We start from the raw sequence: 14,732 nt of genomic DNA on the forward strand, positions 1-14,732 counted from the left end.
CAGATACCTCGGCCTTTAGCCCACCACTCGCCTTGATCGTGTACTTCAAATTTCTACTCTTCATCTTGAGCTCATTGATAACACTAGGAAGAATTGGCCCTTCAAGTCTCTCAGCTATATGTTGCCTAATTGCTATCTTTTCCATGATCATCCCCCTGATTGTGTCCATAAGAGCATCAACAGGCAAACCTTTAGTCTCCCTAATCCAGCTGTTGAAGCATTCTGATATGTTGTTGTTGACATAATCAACCTTGCATTCTCCTGAGAACTTAGCACGTGACCAGATCTGTTTGTGCTCTGCTTCTAAGTAAGGAACAACATCTGGACAATTCTCTACAATTTTGTCCCAAAGCCACTTATGCCTTTTAGCTGTACATGCCCAAGCACATGGCCACATGTATTTCAACACATCTCCTTCAAAATGCTTTCTAAAATTTTGCATGAGGTGTCTAAAACACTCTTTATGCTCAACTTTATCAATCTCATCAATTCTGAAATAGTAACAGTGCACAAATCAACAACATTTCTTACCTTACCTACCTGTCTGTCTTATTTGTTGCAATTTCCAGTGAATCACTACTGACCATATCCAATGCATACCACAATCGGGCCGAATCTGACCAACAAATCCGTTTCCATCTACTATCAACCTGAGGAACTCTAAACCTAGAGGAACCATGTGCAGTAACAGAGAGGGAGGGATGGGAGAATGGGAATGATTCTTACCCTTCAGGGAGCTCTGCTGGCTCCATCTCTGCTGGCGGGCGACGCCCCAGCTTCACGCGCGCCGGCCTTGAGGCCACCCCTGCTGGGGACGCTCGGGCGCGCCCCTCTTGCCCGCCCAGATGGGTCTGCGGCGAGGCGGCAGAGCGGGACGCCGCGCGTGGGGGTCCGGCGCTGGAGGGACGGGGCGGCGGCGACCCGGGAGGGACAGGACGGCGCCGGCGCAGCTGGTGGAGGCGCCAGCGGCGTGCTGCGACTCGACGCAGGAGGGGCGGGGTCAGCTCGCGTGAAAAACCAGCAGGGATCGGTCGAAGGAAGCAGAGGATAAGGTTTCTATGGGGCCAAGGGCAAATGAGTCATTTTATGTCCTTCTTTTCTGCTGAAAACAGATGACTGTAACCCTTTGGTGAAGAAAAACTAACGGAATGCTAAATTTGGGTAACGGATGCAACTTTCAGTGGTGCTTTACGGGGCCTCGCGCTTTCGGTGGTATTTTACGGAAGTCGCGATCTTTCAGTGCTATGAAACCAATTTTCCCTAAAACCTTCGGGCGATAGTAGAATTAGGATTGGGGAGCGCCATCCCTCTCCAGTCTCCACCCTTCCTTTTCTAGCCAGTGGCCTCGCACTGTCGCGTCGAGCAGACCCCTGATCGACTGGTTGGTGGCTCCCGTGCGCCCCGCCATCCATCCGCCCATCCGAGGCCGTCGCTTGTGCGGTTCAGCCTGGCAGCAAGCCAAGCCCCCACGAACGGAAAGCGAGCTGGGCGGGACGGGCCCCGCCACGCTCCCTCCCTCCCTAGTGCGGACACGATTCGGAGTATCTCCTCCTGTACCGCGCCGTACCGCGAGAGCAGAGAAGCACAGATCTCTACCTGCCTTGGCCTCGTGGTGGTGGTGGCCGCCGTCCTCTGCCACCATTCCCGTTCGGTGCCCGTCATGCGCTGCGCTGCAGCCTGCAGCGCCTCAACAGGCAAGGCAACCCGCAGCAACGGCGTCGCGACGTGCGCGCGCGCCAGAGCCCAGATCTGCGCGCGCCGCCCGCCCGTCCCCTCCGCACGTCGTCCGTAGCACGGCGAGCTCCGCGCCGCCGGGCGGGCGATTCCGCCAGCGTGCGCGCCGAGGCCGCCCGCACGCGCGCACGGCCGCGATCCGGCACGGCGCGCCATGTGCGCGCTCTCCGCGCTGCCGCGAATCTGCGTGCCCCCGCTGCGGCCAGCGTACTACAGTAGTAGTAGCAAGCCGGCAGCCGTACGTCTCGCTCGGAACGATGCGGCCCGTGCCTCCTGGCCGCTCGGCGCCCAGACGCTTCCAAGTTCCAAGAACCTTCCGCAGCCTGCCACTGCCAGACTGCCAGTGCAGGCGAGGGAGCAGGCTGGCCCACGCAATGACGTGGCTTCTCCCCATTGGTGGGAGTGGCGTCACCGGGGAGCGGCTTTTCCCCGGGCGACGTGGAGGAGACCGGTTGGCTGGGCTGACGTCCGCTTTCCCGAAAAGATTCCTCGCGGCCCGATCCGAGCAAAGCGCAGCGCGCGCGGGCGACGCAAAGCCGGGCACACAGTCCCGTCCTTCACAGCTCAATGAGGCGTGGGCCTGGACGCAAGGCGGAGCCCAGGTCACAGTCTCACGGGACAGAGGACGGCAAAGGCTCGGCCGTGGCCCGTGGGGACCCTTTTTGCCCGTGCTCGCGAAGCCCAACAGCCCTGGAAGCCCAGATCCCCGGACGCGAAAACGTGGCGCCACCGGGTCAAGCAAAGCATCATCTGTCCGGCGGAACTCCAAAGCTCCGTAGCTTACTGGCTAATTTCGTTTTCGCGAAATTAGTTTTTTTAGGGGAGTTTTCGCGAAATTAGTTACCGGTTAATTCCCGCAAGCCTCATCATCGCATCGAACTGACACTGGCCTTTCACTGACGAGATGTCCCCACGCGCGCGCGCCCTTGGGGGCCCACCTGCAGAGCCGTAAGAGTCCCAGGGGGCGGCGAGCGCAGCCCACGAATTACCCTTTTATTAAACGCATGGAGTACGTACTAAACTATTCCGCGAATCGATCGGTCCACTTACCCCCGCGATAATAAAATAAGTTTATTCGCCATAAAGAAAAAGAAAGGCCGCTCAAAAAAAAAAAGAAAAAGAAAGGAGAAAGCCTCGTCCCCCCTCCCCTTTGGCTTCTGCGCAGCGCCACCATTCGCCATCGCCTCCTCGCCCAGTCTCCGCGCCGCCTCCTCCTCCTCCCCCTTCTTCCCCCCCCCCCCCCCCCCCCCCCTCCTCCTAGCCTCCTAGGGTTTCGGTTCCATGCGATCTCGAGCCCGCGGCGGCAGGGAACACTAGGGAGCGCCTCCTCTCCGTGCGAATCTCGAGCCGGGCGACCCAATGGGCAAGGGCGGGCAGGACGAGGGCAAGCGGCGGGACGGATCCGCCTCCTCCGGGGCGGACACGGCCCAGCCGGCCTTCCCGGCGTGGGCGCGCACCCCGAGCGAGTGCCTCGCGGAGCTAGGCGTCTCGGCGGACCGCGGGCTCAGCACCGAGGAGGCGGCCGCGCGGCTGGAGAGGTACGGGCCCAACGAGCTCGAGCGGCACGCCGCGCCGTCCGTCTGGAAGCTCGTGCTCGAGCAGTTCGACGACACGCTCGTGCGCATCCTGCTCCTGGCGGCCGTCGTCTCGTTCGTGCTCGCGCTCTACGACGGCGCCGAGGGCGGCGAGGTCGGTGTGACCGCCTTCGTCGAGCCGCTAGTCATCTTCCTCATCCTCATCGTCAACGCCGTCGTCGGCGTCTGGCAGGAGAGCAACGCCGAGAAGGCGCTCGAGGCGCTCAAGGAGATCCAGTCCGAGCACGCAACCGTCAAGCGTGACGGGCGCTGGTCGCATGCCCTCCCGGCGCGCGAGCTCGTCCCCGGGGACATCGTTGAGCTCCGCGTCGGCGATAAGGTCCCCGCGGACATGCGCGTGCTCCAGCTTATCAGCTCGACCCTCCGCGTCGAGCAGGGATCCCTCACTGGTGAAACGGCTTCGGTTAACAAGACTAGCCACAAGATCGAGTTAGAGGACACAGACATCCAGGGAAAGGAGTGCATGGTTTTTGCCGGTACCACTGTTGTTAACGGCCGTGCTGTCTGTGTTGTGACGGGCACAGGCATGGCAACCGAAATTGGCAAGATCCATGCGCAGATCCAGGAAGCATCCCAGGAGGAGGATGACACGCCACTGAAGAAGAAGCTCAATGAGTTTGGCGAGGCATTAACTGCCATAATTGGTGTGATCTGTGCCTTGGTTTGGCTCATCAACGTCAAGTATTTCCTCTCCTGGGAGTATGTGGACGGTTGGCCTAGGAATTTCAAATTCTCATTCGAGAAGTGCACATATTACTTTGAGATTGCAGTGGCACTGGCTGTCGCAGCAATTCCAGAGGGTTTGCCTGCTGTCATCACCACATGCTTAGCACTGGGCACAAGGAAGATGGCGCAGAAAAATGCCCTTGTGAGGAAGTTGCCCAGTGTGGAGACATTGGGTTGCACAACTGTGATTTGCTCTGACAAGACAGGAACTTTGACTACCAATCAGATGTCCGCTGTGAAACTTGTAGCAATTGGGAGGTGGCCTGATACACTTAGGAGCTTCAAGGTTGATGGAACCACTTATGATCCAACCGATGGGAAAATACACGATTGGCCAAGCTTGAGCATGGATGAAAATCTCCAGATGATTGCAAAGATTGCTGCAGTTTGCAATGATGCAAGCATTGCCCACTCCGAGCACCAATACGTTGCCACAGGGATGCCCACTGAAGCTGCTTTGAAGGTATGATTTGTTCATGTGATAAATTTTCTGTTGTAAATCACTGCAACCATCCTTACCTTTTAATTGGAATGCTCTTAAGAGTCTTTAAGTTGATGCCTATTACCTAATTTCCTTCAAGTAGCTTGGAAGCAGTCTGTAAAATGTTAATAGCACCTTATCCAATAAAACAAAAGATAATGAAAGCACTGGTATCTACTTTACTGTCCCCATACAAGATTTAGATAGGTAATTTATTGGACGGTTCCGTCTTTGGGATGCTCAATATCTGTTGTAATTTACATTATTGTATGACTTTGTTATACTTATGGCAGGTTTTGGTTGAGAAAATGGGGCTTCCTGGTGGTTATACCCCATCTATGGATTCTTCTGATTTGCTAAGTATGTTGATTACTCTGCCTTTTTTTCAAAAAAAAATCCGGATGCTTCTTTGGAGAACAAGTAATAATTACTACTGCTACTACTGTTTGAAGGGTGCTGTCAGTGGTGGAGCAATGCTGCTAAGAGAGTAGCAACTCTGGAATTTGATCGCACCAGAAAATCAATGGGAGTTATTGTGAAAACAGACTCTGGGAAGAATTTGCTGCTTGTCAAGGTATTATGAATTACTCATGATCTATTTCTTCTGTAATTAACATTCCTTCTACTTTTAGATCATCAGTTGCTACTGTACAGCAAAGCAAACATCTGTTCTAGTTTTGTTCTGTTTAAGCCATGAGGAAGATGTAAACAATCGCCTGTAGGTCATCATGCTCCAACCAACAGTCCCATTTTGTTGCGTCCTGCTTTTCCCTTGAAGGGGTGCAACTTTTTGTTATAATAATTTGCTTGCTTATTAAATACCTCTTTTGATGAAACTGGCATGTTTCGCCACTAGTTGCTATCTGTTTGCTATGTTTTTTTCTGTTATCCTATTAGTGTTTAATGGTGGAAGTAAACTTTGCAGGGAGCAGTAGAGAATCTGTTAGAGAGATGTGGCTATATTCAATTGCTTGATGGTTCTGTTGTGCTCTTGGATGATGGTGCCAAGGCACTCATATTATCCACTCTCTGCGACATGTCAGCTGGTGCTTTGCGCTGTTTGGGTTTTGCGTACAAGGAGGATTTGGCAGAATTTGCAACATATGATGGAGAAGAACATGCAGCTCACAAGTACCTGCTTGATCCTTCATACTACTCTTCCATAGAGAGTAATATGATATTTTGTGGTTTTGTTGGTCTAAGGGTGAGAACTTGTACTTCATGGAACCTTTTTTGATAAGATTATTCTAATATGTAGATGCTGCTTCATGTTTACAAATACATGCACTTTATAACACTCAAAACTATGACAGGATCCTCCGCGAGAGGAAGTCCACAAAGCAATTGAAGATTGCAGAGCTGCTGGGATTCGCGTTATGGTGATAACAGGTGATAACAAAGAAACAGCAGAGGCCATATGCCATGAGATTGGGGTGTTCGGTCCTGATGAAGATATCAGTTCAAAGAGCTTCACAGGAAAGGAATTCATGGCACTTTCTGATAAAAAGAAGCTCCTAAGACAACAGGGTGGCCTTCTCTTCTCCAGAGCAGAGCCAAAACACAAGCAGGAGATTGTCAGATTGCTCAAAGAAGACGGTGAAGTGGTTGCAATGACTGGTGATGGAGTGAATGATGCGCCTGCTCTAAAGCTGGCTGATATTGGAGTTGCAATGGGCATTACAGGCACTGAGGTATGACTTATTTCATTATGGTTGAGATTCTCAGGTTTTGTTGGGAGAGTTTCTGACTTTGCCTTTTCCTGTCAACTTGTGCAGGTTGCCAAAGAAGCTTCAGATATGGTGCTTGCGGATGATAACTTCAGTACTATAGTTGCAGCAGTTGGTGAGGGGAGGTCTATTTACAACAACATGAAGGCCTTTATTAGGTTTGTTTTCATATAACTTATGGCCAACCTTTTGTTTTGTGTACAATTGTTGGATTACATTAAAAATATGGTGTTGTGGCAGTTAAGTTCATGTGTGTCAATGTAAAATTGCAGATATATGATCTCCTCAAACATCGGAGAAGTTGCGTCTATATTCCTGACATCAGCTTTGGGTATCCCAGAAGGCCTAATCCCGGTGCAACTTCTTTGGGTCAATCTTGTCACAGATGGCCCGCCAGCGACAGCTTTGGGTTTCAACCCGCCTGATAAAGATATCATGAAGAAACCTCCCCGAAGAAGTGATGACTCATTGATCACCCCTTGGATCCTGTTTCGGTATATGGTATGTTTTCTTACGAATCATGTTATTGGTTGATGGATTTGAAGTTAAGATGCCATGCTCATTTCTTTTTTTCCATGAAGCTGCCTTGCATTTTATACATATTTTTAAATGAAAGACTAAATCTAGCGGTGAATATTGAATTAAACCCGTAAAGGTTATGCCTTGTGGCTAGTCTCACGAAGCTCTGCATCCCAGTTGAATGACACCAATTCACTGAGCATACTTGGATATTGTAACTCAAGGTTTAGGTTGTCTTCTGACACGATTGATGACATGGAGGGAAAACCATGAATTCGTCGCAGCTGCACTATTGATGTTTAAGTGCTCACAACTTAGATTAAATTTGCATCTATTGTGTAGTCACAAAAAGAGATAATGTGGCTCCATATTTTTCTTTTCATAATGTGAATGGAATTATTTCTGAAGTAATATATTGACCTGTCAAATCTGATCTAACTGATCTGCAACTAAAGGATAAAGAAATCTGGCTAATAATTGAAGTATGAACATACAATAGGGAATCATGATTCATGGAAATCTATTAAATAGCCAAAATGCCACCTTAAAGTAGTAATTTGCCATTTTTTCCATTTGGTTAATGTGTATGTGCACCACATGAAACATAATTTACCGACATTTTTTTCTTACTTGAGATCCTTGTCTTGGCATATATAGGTTATTGGCCTTTATGTTGGGGTTGCAACAGTGGGTGTCTTCATCATCTGGTACACACATGGCTCTTTCCTGGGAATCGACCTGGCCAGTGATGGTCATACTCTTGTGTCATACTCCCAGCTATCAAACTGGGGCCAGTGCTCCACATGGGAGGGCTTCAAGGTGTCACCATTCACAGCAGGAGCAAGGACCTTTGGCTTTGATGCGAATCCGTGCGATTACTTCCAGGGTGGCAAGATTAAAGCGACGACCCTCTCTTTGTCCGTCCTGGTGGCCATTGAGATGTTCAACTCGCTTAATGCCCTGTCGGAGGATGGCAGCCTTCTGAGCATGCCACCATGGGTTAACCCGTGGCTTCTTCTGGCCATGTCCGTGTCTTTTGGGCTGCATTTCTTGATCCTTTATGTGCCTTTCCTCGCTCAAGTGTTTGGGATTGTGCCCCTCAGTTTCAACGAATGGCTCTTGGTGATAGCAGTGGCCTTCCCAGTGGTGCTGATCGACGAGGTTCTTAAGTTTGTGGGACGGTGCCTGACAGCGCGTGCCAGAAAACAATCAGGGAAGAGGAAGGCAGAGTAGATGCTAGTGATCATCAGTATTAGATTTCTAGTAGTGCCACGGGGAATCGACATCTGATGTGACACCCCATTGTTTTTGAGTTGCAAGGGCTCTCGATCTTTTCTGAGAGTGTTTTTTAGATTGAGCATATGACCGTGCAGGGCAAGTTAGGCTACAATATAGAACTCATAATCAGATCGCAAGGTGAACAGACTGCATTTATTCGTTGTAACGGAAGTTGGTATTGTGAACGTGCTGGAGATACAGCATGTTTGCCTTTTCCGCCTAATGTTGCATTTTATATGCCTGCTGTTAGTGGTGCGAATTTTCTAACATATGTTGCTCAGTTTATGTTTGTTGCAGTGCCCTGTTCGGATTAGTTGTGAGAGATTCCTCTTTGTGCAGACGATGATCCGCAATTCTGGAGGACTCAAGCCGTTCTCTCCTGACAAAATATAGTGAAATAAAGTACTGTACTTTCTTTCTACAAGGGGGAATGTACATCGTTTGTTTAAATTTACATATATGGAACCAAAACTGAGATGCTGCCTTTGAAATCCTGTACGTGGGATGATGTGGGGATGCGCAAGGTAGTCTTGGCTTTATATTTTACCTACCCTCCTCGCTCTTGATCATCTTTGAGAAAACTCTCCTCATGGACATGCCATCGAGGTCCCCCAAGTTCGCGGACATGGTGGCGGCAGACCCATCGCTGGCTGTCGACAGGTTGCGCTGGTACTTGGGCGGCGCAATCCCGGGAACGAGCTTCGTGTCGTCCGTGGCGGAGCTGTCCGGCGACGCCTCCTGCAGCTGCAGCTGCAGCGCGTACTCGAGGCACCAGAGCACGTCCCCCATGGCGGGCCGCTCCACGCCGTACTCGGCGAGGCACTTCTCCGCGGTGTCCGCGAACTTCTTGAGCGACTCCGGCCGTATCGTCCCGGCGATCCGCTGGTCGACGATGCTGTCGAGCTCGCCGTTCTTGAGCCGCTTGGTGGCCCACTCCGCGAGGTTCACCATGTCGTGGGGGAGCGTGGGGTCGATCACCGGGCGGGCGCAGAGCACCTCGAGCAGGACGACGCCGAAGGAGTAGACGTCGGACTTGTCCGTCAGCATCTGCCGGCGGAAGTACTCCGGATCGAGGTACCCGAAGCTGCCCTTGACGGCGGTGCTGACGTGAGTCTTGTCCAGCTCCGGCCCGATCTTGGACAGCCCGAAGTCGGCGACCTTGGCCATGAAGTTGTCGTCGAGGAGGATGTTGGCCGACTTGACGTCCCGGTGGATGATCGCCTTGGCCCCCGAGCCCGTGTGGAGGTAGTGCAGGCCCCTGGCGGCGCCGATGCTGACCTCGAGCCTCTGCTTCCACGACAGGGGCGGCAGCTCCGAGTCGTAGAGGTGGCTCCGGAGCGTGCCCCTGGCCATGTACTCGTACACCAGGATCATCTCGCCGCGCTCGTCGCAGTAGCCGATGAGCGACACCAGGTGGCGGTGGCGCAGCCGGGAGAGCAGCTCGATCTCCGTGCGGAACTCGTTGAGCCCCTGCTGCGACCGCCGGTTGCCGCGCTTCACGGCCACCCGCGTGTCGTCCCGCAGCGTGCCCTTGTACACCTTCCCGAACCCGCCGACGCCGATGACCATGCCCTCGTCGAACCCGCCCGTCGCCTCCTGCAGCGCCGCGAAGGGGAACCGGTACCCGGCGCCGGCGCTCTGCCCGAGCGTCACCGTGTTGTTCCTGGTGCCGCCGCTGCTGCTCTTGCTGAAGCTGCGGGAGCCCAGCGCGCTCGCAGAGAACGCGGCCCAGGTGCTCGACGGTTTCTTCTCCGGCTTCTTCCTTCGCCGCACCCTGCGGACAAGGAACGCGACGGCCATCACCACCGTGACCGCCGCGCCGGCCGCGCCGGCGACGATTCCAGAGATGATTTTCTTCGAACGGCTCCGCGACGAGGGGTCGCCGCCGCCGCCGCCCGTGCTCCCGACCATTCTCATGATCTCGAGGCCGTTGAGGAGGCCGTCCGGATCCACGTTGTCCACCATCGCCGGCCCGACGCTCACGGTGATATTGCCCGTCGCGTCCTCGGCGCGCAGCACGAAATCCTTGTACAGCGGCACGGCCAGAGATCCGAAGGTGTCCTTGTTGGTGATCTCGTAGTTGGAGAGCACGGACCACCCGCCGATGTACACGTTGAATGCCAATTCGTTCGCCGCCTTGCTGATGATGTCGCAGAAGTGGAGGCGGAGCAGGTACGGCCACCCCGGCGTGGCTGGGAATCTCCACGTCATGTTGAACTGCGCGTTTATGGTGCTGCTCATCAGGGTCTTGTTCAGCTCCGTCGCCGTCGCGTACACCATGTCCGGCGCCGCCTCCAGGGTGGCGAAGCCCGGCGTGCGCTGGAGCGTCGTGGGCGGCACGTTCTTTGGCTCCGCGACGGTGCGGTCGACCAGGAAGGTCCCGTCGGGAAGCCAGGTCCTCCACAGCGTGTCGTTGCTGGGCGTGATCTTGGGCGTGCCCATGTTGATCCTGTGGATCGTCTCCAGCGCCTGCGCGGACAGCCCGTTGTACTGGCCCAGGGGGTTCACCGTCGGCGCCGTGTCGCCGTAGAGGTCGTCGGGGTGCGACACGACCTCGATGGCGTTGACGAACGCCACCTTGCCCGCCGGCGTGAACGCGATCGCCAGCGTGCCGCCGGCGACGTTCACCGAGAGCTCCCTGACCGTGGCCGTGCCGTTGGCGGGCGCGTACGCCCCCTCGGTGAGCGGCACGCCCTGCACGGACACGCTGAACCTGGCATCCGCGGCGAGGTCCCCCGACTGGTACCGGAAGGGGAGGAAGTGGAGGCGCACGAAGTGGCGCCCGGGCTTCTTGATCGCGAACGTGTACGTGGACGGCGCCGGGAAGATGCGCGCGTACCGGTACAGCTCCGCCTCGCCGGAGGAGTCGTTGGCCGCTCCCGCCGACGCGTTGGCCGCGGCGCTCTGCGGCGCCGAGAGCGCCGAGGCCGGCAGGGTGGCGTCCCCGACGAACGTCCGCCGGCCGACGGTGGCGCTCGCCGCCGTCCCGCAGAGGACGAGGTAGCTGTCCGCCGGGACGACCGCGGCGCTCGCGGCGGCGAGCAGCGCGGACAGCGCGACGACGGCCCGCAGGAGCATGCCAAGAACGCGGCGCGAGAAGGATCGCGGCAGAACCATCAGCTCCTCGCTCATTCGCAGCAGAAGCATCTCATGGGCGGCTCCCCGGGGCAGAGACGTGGAGCCCGGCCGCGGCGCGGAGCAGGCAGCATCAAGGCCCCATGGGAGGATCCATGGGGAATGGATGATTAATTAGCACAGGAGGTGCTCTGAAAACCTGCAGCTTGCTCGGCGACGGGATGAGTGAAAGTGAAACTGGGAACTGGCGAAGACAGGCACAGCTGCTGCAATAAGTCTAGAGCCCACCCACAGGAAGGTGAAACCGGGACTTGGGGATTGGAGATTTTGGCTAGAGGCATGGAGGTAATATTGGAGGAGCATCATTTGGATTGGATTAGTGGGGAAAGCATATCAGTGTCACTTTCCGAGGATCTCAGGTAGAGGGTGGCATCGTCTATTTTAACGGGGGGGCTTTTAATCCTGTCATTTTCCTGGATTACAGGTTGTCAGGCAAGCACTGGCTGTTTGATTTGGTTGCTCGTTGACGCGTGATCCCGAAGGAAAACCTTGTTTATTTTATTTACCACCATGACATTAGCAAAGCTTTTGTATCTTTAAACGTTTTTGTTTACAACCACAAAAGCAGAGGATGAGAGGAAGCTGTAGGTTCTTTTTACAGGGCACCAAGTCAGCACCTCAGCATCCATCCCATCCCAATCCTGCGGCTCCGGTTGGTCCCCGGACCCCGTTTGTGCGCGCACGTCGAGCTCAGCGAGGTTCCATTCCCATCCAACGACGACGACGCATCTGAGACGCGAGAGCAAGGAGGGATGGAGCAAACGAAGGATCGAGAGCGGACGTGCCTTTTGTCAAGGAGAAGGGAAAAAAACGCCCCTGATCCTCGTCCCCCGATGAGGAAAAGAAAGGCGATCGGTTTGATTTGGTCGTCCTCGTCGCCGGCGGTGGCGGTGGTGGTGCCTGGTGCGGGTGCGCTCTGCTTTCCCAGGTCCTCTCCGAATCCCTCCCTGCCCTGCGTCGCGACGTGACGGTGGGAAGGGCCGCGGAAGCCTCTCCTCCACTCCACTCCACTCCGACGTCGGGCCCGCCGCGCCGCCACGCAACCCGATCGGACACCAGGCAGGGGCAGGGCGCGGCCGTCGCTGTCGCGTCGTGCCGTCGTGCCTCGTGTGCCCCCACCACGAAGCCATGCGGGTCCCGCTCCAATGGAAATGCTCCGTGCGGCGCGGCACCTGATGGCTGACGCCCTCGGCTGGAGGCAAAGTCTGAGCGTCTGGTCAACGATCAACGCCATGGCATGCATGGGTACACACTTGGGTTGGGTACGAGGCGCTGCCGGATGCAGCTGCGTGTTTCGCGTGCACGCGGGGTGGCAAGCAAGATTGCTGTCGTGCGGACACGAGGACCAGGGAAAATGAGTGGAAACCCGCACCACTTGTCAGCAAGATGCTGCTGCTACCATGCTCGTGGCCGTGCATCAGGCCATGTTTGGTTTAGGCGTGAAAAAGTTTTGAGGAGAGAGAAATGATGCTTTGATCATTAATTAGGGGTATTAAATAAAATCTAATTACAAAATTACCTCCACAACTGTGGTACTGTAGCAGGTACGCTAACTAATGAGGCCTTTGACCGTACGATTGGTGAATAATTGAGTGACGAGTGCGGTCACTGTAGCATCACTGTAGCTAATCAATACGGAACTTGAGTCATTAGATTCGTCTCGAAAAGTTACACTCATCCCTGAAAATATTTTGTAAATAAACTTCATTTAGTATTTCATGCAAATGTTCGTCTTTTTGTGCAAACTTGATTTGACTGGTATCCAAACATGACCTCAGAGGATAACGCGCGGCGACCTGAGTGGGACGTGTGATCTCTACCTGCCAGAGCACGCGTCGGCGCCGCGGAGGGGGGCACACGGACAACGGGCACGGGCACCGTCTCGTGCTCGTCGCCTCATCCGAGGGGCAGCGCAGCGCGGTGGGGTCGTGTACTCGTGTTCCTGTGCGCGGGCGCGAGTTGACTGGTGTGATGGACTCGGACGGGGGGCGCCGGCGGGATGGGGAGGCGACGAGACGGAAATGGGGAGCAGCTGGAGGCACAACGACACGAGCGCAGGAGACCTGGGTGGCGGAAAGCGACTGCCTCACGCGGCATTTCGCCATTTCGGCTCTTCTTTCCTTGACTTGACCAACTCCCTCAGAAAAACAAGGCGGCTGCGTGTTCCTGACACAGCTGGTGAGGGTTGATGTCTTGATGAACAAAGCACCGCGCCCGCCGCACCTAGGAGCATGAGGACATTGTTGCCCGCGGCGCTGTTGCCCAATTTTTTTTTTAAAAAAAGAATAATCAAACGTTATTAACGAGCATGGCTGGAGAGATACTCGAGCACATATATTCTTGCACTCATAAGTCATAACCAAAGTTCTAAATAGCGGGCTAAGGGGTTTAGCGGCTGGACTCTAAAAATATCTAATAGCGGGCTAAATGAGGTTATAGCGGGCTATAGCGACTAAATTACACGTGAGTTCAAATAGCGGCACCATACATAAATATCTATAGCGGGGTCTATAGCGAAAACTATAGCGGGAGATTTAAAACTCTAGTCATAACCATACACGAACAAACAGATACCTACTCCCTCCACAATTGAACAGTTCAAACTGGTTTGTGCCAAACTGGCAACCATTATGGATACCAAATACAAACTCACTATATAGTATTCCCTCCGTGCATAACTAGAATTGCATTCTTTATTAGGATAGAGTATTATGTTTGTTTAAGCATCGTACTGCTGATCTTACGGACGAGTTTCTTGTCCGGTTCCGGCAATACTAGTTTGCTCAAGGGCGATTATTACGGAATAATACTCCCTCCTCGACTTCCCCCTCCTCCCTCTCTCCTTCAGTGCGCTTTGGAGACAGCAGACTCGTGCTAGAGCTTGCGTCCTGCGAATTCGCTGATTATCTCTGTTAGAGGTAGCAATCAGATGCCGTGTTGGGAACAATGGGGGCATGAGGCACTGTTCTGTCATCCGGACTCCGCTGGGTTTAACTGCCGCTTCCGCTGCCTATTGTACCCAGAGAAGACTTCAGTCTAGAAACTAAACGATCCGCTTTGGAGATCTTATTGGTTCCAATTTAAGTGACAAAAGCGGCATGGCATGGAAATGATCCTTATGCTGATTCAGATTCCTGTATGATGTGCTGCTATTTTAGTACTTGCCAGTTCTAGTGTCTGATTCTACATTTTGAGAAAAAAATTGCAATATCAGGACCGCAAACATTGACCATTTTGAGCCAGCAACTCCTGTTAGCGACTTTGATTGTTGCACAGGGTGACTACTCTGCATATTTACTCTCATACAGCAATCACTTTCCTAGTTAGTTGACTTCAGAATCAGAGGACTTACTTATGGTCTGAGTTTTGATGTATGGTTTAGGCTTGCTACCATCTTTAGTGTAGCAATGTAGATAAATAGATGCATTTGTTCACGATTGTCTCAGCATGTTTCTTGTGTTAAAGAGATAAATGTGCACGGGATTTCAAGTGCTGAGCTGCTGATATTTCTTCAATTCTGTTACCTGTAAATCTAGC

At 53.6% G+C, this 14,732-nt stretch overlaps 2 protein-coding genes across 2 annotated transcripts; one reads left to right on the plus strand and one right to left on the minus strand.

The window, feature by feature from the left end:
- Positions 1-2,877: 2,877 nt before the first annotated feature.
- On the plus strand, positions 2,878-8,322 carry LOC120652781 (calcium-transporting ATPase 4, endoplasmic reticulum-type-like). The gene is made up of 8 exons (XM_039930711.1): positions 2,878-4,518; positions 4,830-4,896; positions 4,989-5,110; positions 5,462-5,740; positions 5,850-6,227; positions 6,312-6,421; positions 6,536-6,764; positions 7,440-8,322. The coding sequence occupies exons 1-8, from the start codon at positions 3,094-3,096 to the stop codon at positions 8,013-8,015; spliced, it is 3,186 nt and encodes a 1,061-aa protein (XP_039786645.1). The 5' UTR covers positions 2,878-3,093; the 3' UTR covers positions 8,016-8,322.
- A 94-nt stretch (positions 8,323-8,416) lies between these two features.
- On the minus strand, positions 8,417-11,547 carry LOC120652782 (receptor-like protein kinase HERK 1). The gene has a single exon (XM_039930712.1). The coding sequence runs from the start codon at positions 11,205-11,207 to the stop codon at positions 8,604-8,606; it is 2,604 nt and encodes an 867-aa protein (XP_039786646.1). The 5' UTR covers positions 11,208-11,547; the 3' UTR covers positions 8,417-8,603.
- Positions 11,548-14,732: the final 3,185 nt, after the last annotated feature.

This window comes from Panicum virgatum, chromosome 9K (genome assembly GCF_016808335.1).
Source record: "Panicum virgatum strain AP13 chromosome 9K, P.virgatum_v5, whole genome shotgun sequence".
Classification (NCBI taxonomy): Eukaryota; Viridiplantae; Streptophyta; class Magnoliopsida; order Poales; family Poaceae; genus Panicum; species Panicum virgatum.

Coding starts and splice junctions, on each gene's coding strand:
- LOC120652782 (XM_039930712.1), bottom strand. CDS start 11,207: ATGCTTCTGCTGCGAATGAGCGAGGAGCTGATGGTTCTGCCGCGATCC.
- LOC120652781 (XM_039930711.1), top strand. CDS start 3,094: ATGGGCAAGGGCGGGCAGGACGAGGGCAAGCGGCGGGACGGATCCGCC. Junction 4,519..4,829: donor CCACTGAAGCTGCTTTGAAG/GTATGATTTGTT, acceptor TACTTATGGCAG/GTTTTGGTTGAGAAAATGGG. Junction 6,228..6,311: donor TGGGCATTACAGGCACTGAG/GTATGACTTATT, acceptor CAACTTGTGCAG/GTTGCCAAAGAAGCTTCAGA.